Here is a 17,338-nt window from a genome sequence, read left to right as displayed (position 1 = left end):
TGCATGACCTATGTGTAGTTCCGGGCTAGGGGACGCCCGCCCGTGAACCGTGCGTGTGAAACTGTCTGCTGACATGGTTGTGTGGTATGTGAACAGGTGGTAAGTATTACCCAATCTAGGCTCAAATAGCCCTTAGGACTTAGCCAATATTTATAAGTGAGTGCGTTCCCATTTCATTAAAGTTTGGGCGCCCAAAAGTCACTTATAAATTATGACCGCTTCCATGTTCACACTCACTGAAGTCTCGAGGCGGACAAGACTCAATGTCCAGGACCTGATCCTCCCCTTTTACTCATAAATGGGCATCTCCCCATGTCCCTTCACCTGATTGGACCCCAATTCACTTACTTATTAAGAGAAATTCGTGTTTTCTCTTCATGAGGATTTTTGGAGGCTGAAAACTCTGTTTTTCCACCATTTCTCTCCATTTCCAAGCTCTCCATAGCCATACCCAACTTGCTAGGGTGTTTTCCAAGCTTCCAAGAGTGTTTCCAAGTGCTAATCACTCTCCTACTCACTCCCAATGACTGAAATTCAGCAAAACAGCTCTCATTTTTGCTGTAATTTCTGGTCTTTTTGCTGAAAACCCTAATTTCAGCCTTCCTTTCTCAAGTTGAACCATAGGGGAAGCTTTCCCAAGGTTCCCTTCATCCTCTTGAAGACTTTTGTCGCGAAGGATTGCGGCAAATCGAAGATATCAACACTTCTAAAGCTTCCAACGCGAAGGCTTCCGCTTGCAACAACTTCTATGAAGACTGGTAAGGTAATTGGACAATGTATTGTCATTACTTACTCAGTAGAAGGGCAGGACTCCTTGTTTAGCCGCCCTGTGTAGTATTTCTCTTGTCCTATGTGCTCTTGAAGATGTTGCTACCTTGCTTGGTAGAACATAGAACCAATGGTAGAGAATATGGACACTGAAGTCGGGCCGGGCATCAAGGCAGCTCCTTGGTAATCTACATCGACATACCATTGTTTTCTAAATGCTGAATTTCATATGCATTGGCATGGAGGATTTGGCAATGGATGCCCGTGAAACTATGTATTGAATTTCTCCAATAGTAATACAATTTACTCAAGGGAGGGGTCGGCCGTTCCGGCTCATTGTGTGCCTCTTGTCAATTCAGCAATTTACTTCTTGTATTTGAGCAAGTGTCCTTCAAATCTTAGTGTATTTAAGTGTATTGATTAGCATTGTGTTCAACCAAGTTACACAAAACGCACTATCTTCATGAGAGAGTGGGATCATGGGATCTTCTTCTCATCGACTCCCATTGCACTTTCTTGGCATCACACCCCTGATTGGCTGCTGCTATCTTACACTTTATGATGAGAATTTTTGGCTTTCAGCCGTGATTTTGTGTTTATTCTTTCTTACTTAAGAGAAGTTTATTTTTTGCAAAAAAAAGAAACATATCACCACCTGATGAAGTTCTATTATGTTACAAAATCATTGTTAATGCGATGTGTGGAATGCCATGACTGAATGATGTCTATGCATATGCTGTCAATTGTCTTGTGTAAAATCTGGAACCCCCTCAAAAATACTTCCCATATCTTCTATCTTAACCACTTCTTACATATAAGGTGTGATGGGCAATAGGGAAGTTGAAGCCTGCCTCAGTTGTCTTTTTCCCCTAGCTGTGGTGCTTAGTCTGCTGCACAAGCACTGGCTACTCTTTTGTAATCTGCTTCTATCAGTTTAAGTGTTAATTGCATTCTTGGTTACAAATACCAAGACAAGTAGGATCAATTTCTCAACCTTTGCAAGCGGTAAGAGAAAAAGAAAATTTTTAATAAACACATTCAACGATGAAGGTAAGTGCTTTAAATAGACTACATAACCTGATGATTTGTAGCATTTAATGGTGTGATAAGTGAAACAATAATAAATGTTATATAATGTATGCGGTATGTAACAAATATAAGCAATTCAATTGCCTTGTAGCAGTGCATTCACAAAGTACATTCCTTTATTTATCGTGTTTTCTTTCTCACAAAATTTTGAATCCATGCATTGCAGGGTGCCCTTGCAAGAGTGCTCCGAGAAGAAGGCAGGAAAAGTTTTGAATTGCGCTTGAATACTATCTCCACATTCCTGATATTTTCTTTCTTTCAAAACTTTCATCAGGCATGGTCAACTTGTCAGTACTGCCCGCTTGGTTGTACACAATGAAACTACTGACTCTGCATCCTGTTACTGACAATTCTTACTATTGTGAATACAGATTCTAATTGAAAATCAAATTGGCCGTGCAACATTAAGTTTATTGGACCTCGAGAATTTGCGAACTCAAAACCTGCCTAACTGTAGTGTGAAGACTCAAACCAGGACAGAGCAGGTTTTCATCTTTCTGAGGCTTCATTAATACTAAGAGTGTGTGCTATTTTTTCTATGCTGTTATGGGTAATGTGTGGTAGCTCTTATATCTGTTTGAAGGCTACTGAAAAGCGTACCACTTGTGACCAGTGTGAGAATTACGATTGGCTTTTTCTGTATTGAAGAATTTGGCCAGGCAGCCCTGGCAGCAAAGAGAAAAAAGAAGAGCCAAAGGAGGAAAGTGATGACTTCCCCCCCCCCCCTAGAAAAGATCCTTGATTAGTCAAAAGAAAATGTCTGCTGCTTGGTTTGTCATGTCGTGCTAGGTTTTTCATAAGGGATGCATTGGTCAGCTTCGTCGGCTTATTCAGAACTTCCTTTGGCACTGTACACACCAGGGCAAGAGTGGCTTTGGATACCATTATAGGGATGCCTAAATTTTTTTTGGCTATTGTTTGGTTGACTGTCACATCCTGCACTAGGGTACACAGTGACACCTGGCATGATCATCAGTGCAACATTTGTACAGAAGTAGTACCTTTTATAGGAATATTTGTTGTATAGTGCAACATTTGTGCAGAAGTAGTACCTTTTTATAGGAATATTTGTTGTACGCCGCGACCCCATTGTGAGCCCTCAGTCTAGGGACAATCAAGCACGATCTACGTAGGTTAGTCTCCGAGCCTTATGTTGATAAGAAGATAGGGAGATGAAGGCTCACAACCACACAAGCACTAGGAGACAAGCTCACGTATACAAGAAAGGATATCTTGTTTATTAGTTGCTCAAGAATACAACTATACTCATCTCTTATCTCAAAATGAAGCATGATATGCCTTTATGTAGGCATGGTCACATAGGGTTAGGGTTTGCATCCCTAGGGTGACCTTATACACACACTACCTACACTCTTGTTCACATGCCAAGCTTATTTTCTAAGAACCCCCCCTCAATGCTATCCATGTCAATGCTCATGGCATAGACTGGGTGGAGGCTTAGTACAATACTCCAGTCGGTATGAAGGTAACACATGCGTTTTAACAACCAGTACTGTAAGGATTCTTTGAGCTTGCTTGTCGTCTTGTGTATGACATGCTTTATACCTGCATGCCACCTTTTCCCTATGCTTTCCACCTTGGTCATTCTCACACAAGGAGCATCACAAGGCTGCCAACCTTGCTTAAGTGGTTTGCACACGGATTTAATTGAGTTGCCTGCAACATGCTTCATGCTAATCTCCATGCCGTACCTTCTCCTACTTGTGAGGATAGAAACACCTCTTCCTTTGGCAATGAAGCATAGTAGCCTCCTCCATGGGCAATGAGGGCATTCCTGAGAGTGATGGCAATGAGGTAGGGGTTTATGGGAAAGGGAGGGTCTTACCACTTGCCTTACATGATTGTCAAGGGCAGTGTCTACTCCATAATTACATAGAGAGCTTATGTGCATGCCAGTTACATGTGATTCATAAGGATTAGTGAGTACAAGCTTAACGAGAATGATTATGTGTTTGAGGTATAGGCTCAAACCTGATAAAAACCAGCAAGCTACCATCTCCTTGGTTTAGTGGTGAGTGCAAGGGCTTATACATGTGCCAATGCCTCTTACAAGGGTTGCCAAGAGAGTAACGGTAATGATGCTTGCCTAAATCCAACCAAATGTGAAGAGGGCTGATTACAAGACTTAAAAGTGAGCTTTTACCTCTGAAGTACACAGCGGAAGAAGGCGCTGGGTTTAATGGAGATGAGAGTAATGGCTTATGCGTATGCCAAAAACTCTTTGTATTGGGGTACCAAGGGATATGAGAGAAGTGGCGATTAGTAGCTCAAGGAATAGCACACTTGAGATGTGTGCTACCTTCAACGCTGAGAAAAAACACATCCCCTTGGTGTCAAGGGACACTCTCTTGAAGGAGTATGGCCTCCTCTCGGCTTATTGAGAAGCACTTCCTTTTGTGCTTGTTCCACTACTCGGTTACGAGCTTGGTTTTGGAAGAGATCATCGTATCATCATAAATACGCGCAGAGTGAATGGCCTCATCCAAAGTTTTTGTTATTCTTGACCTGTAAACGGTACGAGTCGGGTAATCCTGCCACGAAGAAACCCAAAAGAGTTGTAGAATCCATCTTCTTAGCTTTCATCTGCAAGTCTCTAAATTTCTGGAGGTAGACCTCATAAGTGAGGTTCTACAAGGTCATGGTCAAACTGGCAAACTAAGCAACTATGTTGTAGTCATCCTCCTCCTTGAGGAACTCTTTCTTGAAGATTAATTCAAACTGCGCCCAAGTTGTTGGTTTAGGTTTGAGTTCTTTCCACTAGAGCAAAGCCTTACCCGAGAGGAACTTTGCTACCAATTGAATCTTTTTGTTATTGCCATATGGATGAAACTGGAAGTGGACCTGCCACTTATGTAGCCACGTGTCCACAATCTCCTTGGTAAGCTGCTTTTGCTCGCCCCCAAATTGCTCCGGAGTAATGTTGGGGCCTAAAGCAGATGCCAAGGTATCCATGCCCGAGAGAGTAGACATGGTAGTGGTCAATAGAGAAATGGAATTTTGCATAGTCTGCTTCGCGCGGCGACTTGTGCCTGATGCTTCGTGAAAGAAGCCTCGAAAGTAACTTTAAACTCATGAAAATCCGATTTAGTTACAAAATCTTCGAAAAGATCGCCATCGATGGCCTCAATAGTTGGCAGGTTTTCGTGTTCGAGAACAGGTTCCATCTTAGATTCTTGGGTCGACATCTCGAAGTGGAAAAATTGAAAAGTGAGAGAAAAGCCTGGCTGCAAGCAAGAGATGGTGAAAGAGAACTCCAGGAGATGTGTGGCTAGAAGCCCATTCTAGGCGTATTTTATAAGCCCCCAAGCTGTTTTTTTGTTGAGTTGCTTTTGTGTTTTTGTTTTTCTCAAAAAACCATGCGAGATAGCGTTGGTAAAAGCCACAACTTTTTGAAAAAAACCACGCTAGGCGTGTTTGAAAAAACACACTGCTTTCATTTTTTTGAAAACCCATGCTACTTTGTTTTGGTTTTGTTACTTTTTCTTTTTGAAAAAAAAAACGTAAGGTTTAAAAAACGAAAAGCAACCTGAGGGCTAAAAAAAAAATGTGGGCTAATAAAAGCGTGGGCCACTTGTCGACTGCAACGAAAAAGCGCCGCTGTCACCTGCGAACAGCAGGGTCAAAACACAAAACGCCACCCGACTGCTCGCAAGGTCGCCGATAGCCGTTTTTTCACGCACAGCCGTTTTCGTGTTCTGGCTGCCGCTTTCTCATGCACAGCCAACCTCACACAGAAAAACGAATAGCCGGCTTGCTCTCACGCACAGCCGACTATTTTTTGCTCCATCTCTCTTTTGCTGATTCACAACCGACATGCTTTCTCTTGGTTCTCTCTTTGCCCAAAGAAAAACGACGCTTCACATGCTATCAACCCTTTTCAAGACCACAACCCACTCAGGTTCCAATGATGCAAACAAAAATCATACTCTGAATTCTGAAAAAAAAAAACAGCAGTATTCATGAAAAAACAGCAGTGATCTCGAACTCATAGCTCTTTCTTCTCTACCTACCAACTTGCACGCTCTTCGAGGCATGCTCTGATACCACTATCAAATCCCCACGGATCTCCTCGTAGAGCAATCCCGAAACACGACTCGAAACCTGCAAAACAAAGCCATGAAACGTGAAGGGGGTGCAAGCCCGACTTACCACCCAACCATGACAATCGTGAGCAAAACCCACAAGACCTAGTTGTCCCCACCAAGCCATGAGCTGAGCTAACTAGCAGGACGAACTGATCAATCTCTACCCCGTGACGTCCCATACCGCCATGGAGCTACCCTCGCGGGCCTCAAGACTGCTGTGCAGGTCTCGGCTACATGAAGAAGGTTCACGTCTGCACTAGATCTAGGCTCTTGACCGCAGAGCTCTTGCAATGACTCGTGAGACTCTGACTAACTGGTTGACCTTGGCCACCCTTTTATAGGCTCTTGGCCGGTCATCGAGCGTCCACACTTGGGTGCGCGCCCATCAGGGCGTCCCCACAGGCCTACAATTGCTCCTCTTTGGCCTTGCGTTTGGCTTTCTCTATGAGTTGTTCGGCCAGTCTTGCTTCACAATCTCGCTCGTCTTTTTCAGTCATCCATTGACACCATTGTTCCATTGAGGAAGTTTGTTCTTTCGGTGTCTCCTGCTGGGCCAAGGTTGCTTGTAAAGTCTGCCAGTTTTTTTTCCATCTGCACTCTTTCGAGTTGAGCTAGAGTTGCCGTATTTACTCCTTTAGCTTTTGGTTGTCTGTGCATTCTTTTTGCGGAAGCGTTTCTTCGAATGGTTCTTCTTTAGTGATGTCTTCAGAGCTTGATGCCATTGTGGATGGTGAGTGGTTTTTCCTGATCTCAGCTTTACCATCCATCGGATGCCCTCACCCTAGGTTGCCTGGTTGAATCACGTCCCAAGCTCTGATACCAATGTTGCATGCACTGAGCTAGGACTGTGTGAAACAACGAAGCCTTTCTTTAAACCTGAGTTTAGTGAGCCTTTAGCAATCCTTTAAAACAACATACATGAATCTGAAAATAGATGTAGTAGAGATGACACCAGATGGGGTCCCAAATTACCCACTGAAGGGCCCCCCCTGCAAGCAGGAGTATGTGCTTTTTTTCTTCTTTTGGAGAATTGTAAACAAGCTGAACTGTGTCCACAAGAGTGAGCAGACAAACTGACTGACTGACCGCCAAATGCAAGGACAAAGCGACCAAACGCTGGGCAGAACTGTGCATAAGCTTTATGCGACTTTGAAGCTATCTTCGAGAGAAATACACCAGCCCGAAGGCGTGCTGAATACTCCTGAAGAGACTGAGCTTCTGTGCCTTGGGCTGAGAGCACGTGTATGACTGTAAGTATGCACAGGCACAAGCCTAGGCACACATGCTTGACTTCGGATGATAATCTCTGATTTGTATCTGATGATTTTGGGCTGAACTGATCTTGACTTTTTATACACCTCAGGGTGCCCAATTGGCTGGCCATAAAGCAAGTTGGCTGGCTGAAAATGTCCACGATTGGCATTAAATGCCAGTCGGCTGCAACAACTGATCACGACTAGTATAAGATGCTAGTCAGCTGCCTGTTAGCTGGTCGGGTGGCTGCCAGATCTGGCCGACTGAACCCATGTCCACATGGGCCTGGCCGACTGGAGCCCCAATCCCACAAGGGGCTGCTGACATGGTCTGGAAGGCATGGCAAGGGTTTTGCTACCCTTTTGCAAGGCTAGCCACGTCCTTGGGGCTGGCCCCTTCTACATGAGTGCATGTACATGCTGTAATGTATCTAGTGCTATGGTTGACATCTACATGTTCTTGAATGATGAATTCTCCATAGTGGGTTAAGGGTACTGCCTTGACACAAGGCTGGGAGACTGACCTACGTAGCTCGTGCCTGACATGTCCCGGGCTGGGCTCACAAAGGGGTCACGGCATACAACAAATAAATCCTAAAAGGTACTACTTTTGTACATGATTCTTGCACTGTTGATGAGCAGCCAGTTTGTCACCGTGTACCATAGTGCGTGGGTGCACAAAGACATGCTATTGCTTGAAGACAAAGGGGTGCCTGATGCCTCTCTTCTTGAAGTACCTCCACTACTCCCTTTTAGTACCTCCACTTGGCTTTCTTTCTACGCTGAATGTTACCTTCCTATGCCCGTGCAAGAAAACTCCTTGCCTTCCTCCTGCTCCTGCTTGACATAATCTCTCCGCCATAGCCAGGCCTGTAAGCTTAAGAAACACAGGCCGCTCACCATGACTTTGATAATTAAGGTGTATATCTACAAGCATCCTATATAAATATATCTGCGGGGATGTCGATGAATAGATTAAAGAGAGGCAAAAGCAGATCCCTGGCTACAGCAATGAAAAAGCAGTAAAAGTTCTCTGGCTATATTAGCGATAGCCGAGAACAGAAGTTTCTTGGCTATGGCAACAGCCGAGGATAGAAGTTTCTTGACAATGGCGACTAGAAATCCAACTACAAATAGATCAATAAGCCATGCAGAAGTGGTGGTAAAAGAGTAGTGAGCAAGCAGCCAAACTCAAACAACTAGCCCAAGAGCAAGACCAGACATAGGAGCATGCCAAGGAAAAGTTAGGAATTGGAAAGTTCTAAGGTTGCTTTAGATAACAAAGTTGAGCTACAGAACCAACTGCTTCAATTAGAAGATCAAGTGATGGGAGATGGTGGCAAAACTGCAGAACTAGAAGCTGGCAGCTGAAGAGAGCACCCAACTACTGGAATGGCACTAGAAGGATCAATAGAGGTTGGGTGAAATCTTGGACAAGCAAGCAGAGCATATGAACTTGCAAGAACAACAGTTTCAACCACTGGCCGTGTCCACCAACACGGTGGAATCCACAAAGCAACTGCTCGAAAAGGAGCATAGGACCTTCTCAACCAATGCAAGGAGTTGAGGGCAGAGTCCAATTTTGAGGCGGCTGCGACAAGCCTTAAAGGAAAAAGTGGAAAATTCTAATGGGGCATGCAAAGGCTTTAGTGATCTACAATCGAGATGAAGGCAGGCCGCAGGATGATGTCGGAACTGGAGGTGACCAACAATAAGAACCTGGCCAGTCACAACAGCCAATACCCTAGACCTTCAGTCAACCATTGAGTGAAGAATGGGAAGTAGTCTTGATCAGCCAGAATCAATTGGAACAGTTTGGAAGCCTGGGGATTGATCAAGGCAACATAAGCTCTATCAACAGATAAAGAGACTACGAGATATTTATGCTGAGTAATGAAGCTAGGAAGCTGCATATAAATGAAGCCAAGAACGGCAAAACTCAGTAATAACTGAAGGCCCAACAAGAATCGAAGTTGTCCAAACACACCAAGCCGAGGTGAAGTGGGGTCAACCCTATTACAGTCTCCTAGATCATGGAATCAAAGATGAAGTAAAGTCCCTTTTTTTTCCCCCGGAAACAAGATCCTTCTATTAGTTAACAAAAAACCGCCTTGAAGGGCTAAATACAATGTCGCCTCCATGTACGGAGCGAGGATCAAGTTTGTAGTGCCAAGTTGGCTCACCACCTTTATCTGTGAGAAAAGGACCAAGTCGCGAGAGCCTTGGGAAGGCTTCCCGACGCTTCCGCATACGGTCAGAACCACCCTGAAGCTTCCCCCACTGGTTGCGGAGGGTATGAATGATGTCGAGCCAGATGCTCCGGATGGACTCCGTAGGTGGAGTGTGGGTGCCTTCAATGACCTCGCTGATTGAGCTCTCTAGATGGGCCATGCGGCGACGTTGCTACATGTCTCCCATCTCTGGCACGAAACAAGAGTCCAGTGACCAGTAGATGGGGCTGGGAATGGCACGGTCGAATTGTGAAGGTGAGAGACTTGAAGGGCTAGCCCCCCACCTTCCTCCTCAATCATAAGCCATGACAACCTCAGCCTCAGTGGCCCAAGCGACAGTGCCCCATGTAATAGTACGGGAAGAGGCCCTGTCCATAGTGAAGATGCGGAGAATCCGTTGCCACACCTGTTGAGCCTTTGGGCAATCCCAAAGACAATGTCAAAGTAGTCTTTTGCTTGCCGATAGTGATTTGTCTTTTGGTGAATCTTTGTAGTATCTCCTCAATATAGAACCATAAAATGTATGATCCTAATCCCAAACCTGAGATTTGGAAGGATGAAGTCAAGGAGTTTTAGGCTTAATTCAGAGATAGCATGCAGTAGCGCTAGATGGCATGCAGCAAGGTTGTGTAGGGACGGATGGAGGGCACTAAATCTAGGGAAGCAGAAGGGGATAATGGGCTGCCTTAAAGGGCAAAGCAGCACCGTGGGTGGAGGGCTTAGAGCAAGTTTTTAGATTTTGATATCATGAACTTCTGCTTGTAATGCACAATATGATGTGGCTGTATACTATGTACATGTCCTTAAAAAACCAAAGTCTAAGTTCTTGCCTCTTGAGTCTTGGTAGCTTTGGGTGTCTCCCACTAATTTTGGATGCATGAAAACCTAGAATGATTGGTCATGTACTATACACCGTACTCAAATCTTCAAATGTGCACTCAAGAGAAACAAAATGTAACGAGGGTAGTGTTTATGATTGATTGATTGCAATTAGTGCCTAATTAGAGATTTAAGTTTAAACCCATGCAAGAAACTGCTTCTTCTTCATGCTCAATACACAGAGAGAGATGACCTAATCTACAATGTAATACTAACATGAAGTATATACAATGCTGATTAGAGATACTCAATGGTAGCACTGCTCCTGAGCTCTCAATGACTCAATGATGATTGATTGATCAATGAATGAGGCCTAGACTCCTATTTATAATGTAGAATGTTGGTGAGTTGGCTACCAACTCTACCAGCCCTAATAATAATGTCCAATGAAGTGTGTTTAGACAATAACCCAATAACTTTCTCCACACTTGGTTGCTCATTGGGCGCTTGGACATATTACAACAATGAACTGGCACAATATCCTTTACAAACACATGAATGCGGCCATGTACTCGACCTTTGAGTTGGCCAATGGGTAGAAGCTTGTCCATGTCACTCGGGAGAGTGTGTACATGACATCCCCTCTTGCTTAACTTGGAGCATGGGTGCAAATGATGCTCCAGTGGTCCAACCTGGGTACAGATCTTTTGGCAAACTTGCTCTCTGTTCCACACACTGGTACGAACTCCAATAGTATGGCTACTAGACTTGCTATTCTCCGTGCGCTGCCTCCAATTGCAGGCAGTGGAATGAGAGTCTCTGCCTCTAGATGCTCAACTAGCATGGTAGACATCAGAGCAGAATCTCTCATCTCATCCTCCTCAATCGATTTGGAGAGGAATGTCTGAAACTCACTCGTTGACGACTCCTTGTACATGGAAATTGGGGTGGACTCTGGGATGGGTTGTCCTCCATCTTTATGGATCGCCTCCAAGCTTGGTAGTGTTTGCTCCCTAGGCTCATCCTCACTGATACCCCTTCCTCTCTTGAATCTGGTCCCTAGGCTCATCCTCACTGATACCCCTTCCTCTCCAGAATCTAGTCCTTATTTGGGAACTTGCTCACTGATACCCCTTCCTCTCTTGAAAGCTTTCCGGCATCCTTGGACACTCCCTCCTCTTGAGCTTCATCTATGAAAGGACTTACCACTGTATATATGTGCTGCCTTTCTTGGTTGGATCTCTTGTTGGCAAGCTGCCAATTGAATCTCCAGCTGTTGGATAATCGTCTCGCCCCTCTCTATCCTATATGGTTTTACTATGCTCTTGTAGAGGTTGATGTTGGTGGACCATGTTTCCTCCTAAGAAACCAAAGAGCTCTTTGGCATCTGCTGAAATACCATGTTCTATGCACATGTACCTGCCACATATGTACTTGAAAATAAAAAAAAACACCTTTGTGGTCAAGGATTTGGCGAAGGTTTCATCCTTGCACAATGAAGGGTAGGTGGAGCCAGTTTGCCGCATATACTCACATATATAAATGCTGCCCTAGTTGCCTTCTTCAGGGAAGCCGCATATACTCAAATATATAAATGCTGCCCTAGTTGCCCCCTTCAGGGAAGCCACATATACTCAGATATATGAACGCTGCCCTAGTTGCCCCCTTTTGATGTGTTTTGTTGCTGTGGATGGCTGCATACTGTGTGCTGGTCTGCAGCCTGAATAGGGCTGCATTTTTTCGAGTCTTGCTGCCCTTCTGCTCTCCAAAATCTGGTCTTTGAGCACCCACCATTGGACCCCCTTGATGCATCTTCTTCCACCGTTATCTGGCTGTGTTTGAAGCACCAAGAGGCCGCCTTGCTTCCTTTGTCCGTCCTTTACTTGGTTCGTTTGGCCCTTTTCTTGCCGTTTGGCTGAGCGCCCCTTGCACACAAAAGAGCTATCTAGTACAGAATTTGCAAAATGCAGGCCAAATGAAAAATGCAAACCTGAGTGAAAACAGTGATGATCATGGGATTCTTCGCAATGGATCTCCACGCCCTTATGAGAGAAAAATTTCAGCCATTTTTCCATCAAAAACGTGACGCTCTGATACCAATGTAACATGGGTGCTTGCACAAGCATGTTTATGATTGATCGATTGCGATTTGCACCTAATCAGAGACTCAAACCCATGCAACAAATTGCTTGTTCTTCATGCTCGACACACAATAGAGAGATGACCTAATCTACCATGTAATACCAACATGAAGTATATACAATGCTAAATAGAGATACTCGATGATAGCACTGCTCATGAGCTCTCAATGACTCAATGATGATGACTAACTGATCAATGAATGAAGCCTGTCCACATCACACTCGAGAGTGTGCATGTGACACAAAACAAGGCATTGCTTAAGACACTTATCAAGTGGATACATCCAAGTTTAAGGATGCCAATAAAATCTTTTATCTTTTTGAGCATAAGTTGTAGAAGTTTGAACTAATCAAAATAAAAGAGGAATATACATCGTGTAGTTTTATGATATGGATATTGATGGGGCACTCTTAATTTCTCCTAGACTTTTAATATGGTATGGATGTTGATGGGAACTCTTAATTTCTCCTAGACTTTTTCTTAAACTATTGATGTATAACCTTTTAATTATGTCTATAATGCTTATGGAACTTGATAACATCATACGGCATCGTGAGGAAAAGTTCTTAAGGAGATATAACTTGTGCTTTAGCTGTTTTTATTGACCAAGGTGTTGGAGGATTCAAAGGATGCTGAAGAAGAAAAAATATTTCCATCAACAAATCTATCAATAAACAGGCCTGCTTGGCATGATCAGGTACAAGTGGCATTGATGGTGTTTGTTGAACTTGAAACCGTTCATTTCAAAATAAAAGCATTCTTGCTAGTCTGTAAACATTATAATTCTGAGCTAAAATCCAATGCTCATCTGGTGACTACTCATAGGAAAAGCTTCTTTACATGTCAGTTCGTTTGCTCTACAATATTGCTGAAGACGTGCAGATAGAGAAGAAAATGAGAAAATGCAATCTTGTGGTATGATGCAAGAAGCTGATGATTTTGTAGAAAACTGAACATGAAAAAGCTGGTTGTTTTGTGTATCACATAGATACTGAGGTTATCGGATCCAAATAGAATATTGAGGTACACACTTTGTCACATTTTACAGGATTGCTTGTGCGAGATACTGCACCGGACAAATACATTGCTGCTCATTATGTAATCTTTCAATCTGCAACATTCCTTTGTTCATGCAAACCCCCCCCTCCCCCTCTCTTCCCTTCCTCCCTCCCTCCTCCTTTCCCCTTCCCCGCCCCTCTCCCTTATTTTTGACAATCAAGTATATTAGGAAATGTGAGCATGATAAAAGCTGTAGTTGACTGCTAAGGCAAAGGCAAGTTAGAGTAGTGGAAAGCATCCTCTAATAATATTGGCCAATCGTCGAAGAGACCCTCTTTTAGCAACCATCTCCGCAACAGGGAGGACACCCACTAAACAACGCCAGAGAAACAATCTTTGCTTTAAAGGCAGATTACTTTTCCATATACCTCGAAGGTGTTTTTTCCACCATCTTTCACTCTGTTGCATACCCCATAGTGTTGCCATGTGCGTGAATCCAAGGTGGTGGAAGAAAATGGTTATACATGCTAGCTGCAATTATCTTATCCAAATGTAATCCCTGAGCAATGTCAGTTTGCCCTTTCACTTTCCAGTAATGCAGCCTGTCATTTTCAACAAGTGGAGGCAATAGATTATATGGTTGCAATAATCTCTCTCCAATTCGATCTATGGTACAAACCCAAGTTATGCTCACTCCACGCCTACGGAAAGGATAGCACATCCCGTGTATCAACCACAACATCCTATAGCGTGCGTAAACCCAAGGATGCCAAAAAGCGTGCTTTTCGTGGCTTTTGCATAGCTAGCAGTTCTGCAACAAAGAGGACCAGTGCAGACTTTCCAGTCGCATAGAGTTACCAATTGCAGAATCACGTCCCACCCATTTGAGATCTTTCAATGCAGTCTTCCAATCTTGCACCATTTTGTTTTGGGGAGTTAAGTTTTTCCTTGTTTTGTTGGCATACAGTTACTCACAGATCACATGTACTACTTTTGGTTTCATAGACCTTTTGGGTCTCTCATAGGCGTAAATAAAATCACAGATCATATGTACTACTTTTGGTCTCATAGACCCTTTGGGTCTTTCTCTCTCTATCTTTGATATTGGAGATCTACAACCACACCTTCAAACACCAACCCCCCATGAGCTAGATGAGCTATCGCCCTGTTTTACAAGTCCCGTCGTCTTGGGCTTAAGGCTTGAGTTTGGAAACAGCAAACACATGAAAACAGACTATGCACAATATTCAACCTATAGGAAATAGAGCGATGAGCACAGACATTCTCATTTGCTTAGCACACTCGTGTGTGTGCGCGTGCACACACACACACCAGTCACACATATGGCTTATGCACCACTGCACATCATGTGCACTGCACTGCTTGAATGATTTTGTATTTGGTCCCATAGACCACTTTTGATTTCTAGAGGACATTAAGAGAATCATTATAGCATGCATCATCATTCTCTCTCTTAAACCGTCTCCTTCACAATCGATACAAGAAAGGGAGAAATATTTGTATACCATTTCCTCCCTAAAGGATGGGGACAATCACTACAAGAAAGGGAAAAATAATTATATGTTGTTTCCTTTGTCAAGGGTGGGGACGATCAATTGCTAGGCTGGAAAAGCAACACATTTTCAGGAAGATCTAGCCATGTTTGCAAAAAAACTCTAGGTTGCAGGCTTCTTGGGGCCCTCATGCTACCTCAGTGGAGGCACCCATGCTATCTCAATGGAGGCAGATTGAGCCAAGGCTGGGCGTAGGGGTGGTGTCTGGTTAAAACACAGACATGGGTGTAGTATGTTTGGATGGAGGAGACGGTGCAAAGTTTTTCTATGGAGGAGTGGATGCAAATTTTCCAGCCAGATGTGTAAGTCTCATCCACCTTCGCCCACGCCGTTTACCTTGAATGTTTCGTATTCATACCAGTTCCTCCACACTTACCTCGCCCACTAACTTCACAACCACCAGTTGGGCAAGGTTCTGCAAATTTTGAAAAAGAAGTGAAAGGATTTCTTTTAGATGAAATATTTTTTAAGGTTTTCATATGCATATTTAAGTAGAAGTTCTGTGGAGATTTAAACGAGTTCTGTTGGAAATAAGTGCACACTAGGTGTACTATTTCTAGTCTAGTTTCACTTAAGTCTTTGTGTCTTGAGTCTAGTGAATGTGGCATCTCTACATTTATCCCATAAGTCAGTCTACTCAATCTTGTACTTCTCACCTATATATTGTAGGTGTCACATCAATGAAAGTATCAATCTTGTGTCTTGTCTACACTCATCTCAAGGTAACTCTTTGTCTTTCATTTGTTTTGTTTCATTTCTAGTTTTGCTCTTGCTTTCATATTTCTTACATGGTATCAGAGCCAGCCTTTCCTAGTTCATTTCCAGCTTGATGCTGCCCCAGATCTGCGCCATTCCACTCAGGAATCTGCCCGCCATTTTCTGCGCCAGTTTTTGCTGCCTGCGTTGGCCTGTTTACAGTTGCTGCTGCCTGCGCTTCACCCTCTACAGGCTGCGCATCACTACATACCTGCAGCTACTGTCGGCCTCCTTCTCTGGATGAGCAGCACTTGTGTTGCCCCGACATCTGCTCCTGCTCCTGGCCCCCGTGCTGCTCCTGAATTCTGCGCCATCTTCTTCAACAGGCTGCACTTCTCCAGGAGCTGCCCGAGGTTCTGCAACAAATTCTCCACCTCTGCTCGCTCTCCGGTCTCTCTAGGTATCGTGGCCCTGTACTACATCTTTCTCTATTTGCAAAAATCTCTGTTCGCAGCTCTCTCTCTTTCTCTCTCTCTCGGGTTACCCCTGAAAGGGTGGAAGACCTGAGGAAAAAAACCAAAGTGGTATGCTTCAATATTTTCAGTTCTATTTTTCTTCAAAAATAATTCAAAACTGAACTCTCTCTTGTAAGGGAATAGGCACTGCCCTTGCATCATTAGCAAGAGGTAAGACCTTCCCACATGGCATCTTCTACCCATTCTCTCATGTCTATCGACAAATTCAATGGGTCCAACTTTCATACTTGGCAAATCAAAATCAAGTGCCATCTTATGAAAGAAGGCCTGTGGGATGTTGTTCATCATGCTACTCCCGAAGATTCCGACATTGAGCAAGTTATCACTTATGCTCCCACTGCCAAGAATGACAAAGCCTATGCTATCATCTTGCTCGGTCTTGGAGATGATTACATTCATCACATCTCCGACATACAGTCTGCTTCTCGAGCATGGATCACTTTGGATACCCTGTTTGGACCCCGCTCTAAAAACTCTAAGATTGCACTTATGATCTCATTCTTTGATCTATATATGCAGGAGGGAGCTACTATAGCCTCTCATGTCAATTATTTTCGCAGTCTTATGGTTCAGCTTGCATCAGTGAAGTCCCCCATCTCCGAAGATATTGCTATTGCTGTGCTTCTCAAAAGCTTACCTGACACCTATGCTACTCTTGTCACTACCTTCAAGTATCACAATAATCCTACTCTTGAAGGTATCATCAATGCTCTCCAAGAAGAGGAAAGAACAAAACAACAAAAGGTAATTGACACTGCATTTTTAGCAAAGAAAGGAGGTTCTAAGGTAAGAAAGCCTTGCCCCCATTGTGGAAAAACTAATCATATGGAGAAGAACTGCTTCAAGGCTCATCCATGCACCATTTGTGGCCGTGATAATCACCGGGAGAAGGACTGCTACTCTAAAACCTCTACATCAGCCTCTGCATCTGCCTCAGCACATGTTGCTGCAGCATCTACAACAGCAGATCTTGCTGTTCATTCCTCACATGATGAGGAATGGGCTTTCTGATTACGTCACCTTTCTTGTCTCCCACTTTGACCACCGATGATGTAGGTCAAGGGGTTCTAGTGTCTTACTCATTATGCTTTTTGACCTCTCTCTTGTCCCTACCCAAGAGGCAGC

At 43.8% G+C, this 17,338-nt stretch overlaps 1 protein-coding gene across 12 annotated transcripts in view; it reads left to right on the top strand.

Annotated features, from left to right (window-relative positions):
- Nucleotides 1–17,338, top strand: part of LOC147620327 (uncharacterized) — a 108,395-nt gene that overhangs the window by 48,799 nt on the left and 42,258 nt on the right. For 10 of the 12 annotated variants that reach the window (XR_015261776.1, XR_015261777.1, XM_086772538.1 and 7 more), the window contains exons 4-8: nt 2,024–2,131; nt 2,229–2,342; nt 13,001–13,105; nt 13,234–13,323; nt 13,457–13,506. Coding sequence is in view for 10 of the 12 variants with exons in the window: in XM_086772538.1 (XP_086628664.1) it covers nt 2,024–2,131; nt 2,229–2,342; nt 13,001–13,105; nt 13,234–13,323; nt 13,457–13,506 (467 nt within the window). In the remaining 2 variants the exon portion in view is untranslated. The remainder of the gene's footprint in view (nt 1–2,023; nt 2,132–2,228; nt 2,343–13,000; nt 13,106–13,233; nt 13,324–13,456; nt 13,507–17,338) is intronic. The other 2 variants (XM_086772537.1, XM_086772542.1) reach the window with 2 other exon arrangements.

Source organism: Cibotium barometz, chromosome 32 (assembly GCF_041138505.1).
Source record: "Cibotium barometz isolate CiBa-2024 chromosome 32, ASM4113850v1, whole genome shotgun sequence".
NCBI classification, from domain to species: Eukaryota; Viridiplantae; Streptophyta; class Polypodiopsida; order Cyatheales; family Cibotiaceae; genus Cibotium; species Cibotium barometz.
The sequence above is the reverse complement of the archived record's forward strand: the minus strand, read 5'-3'. Positions and strand labels throughout refer to the sequence as shown.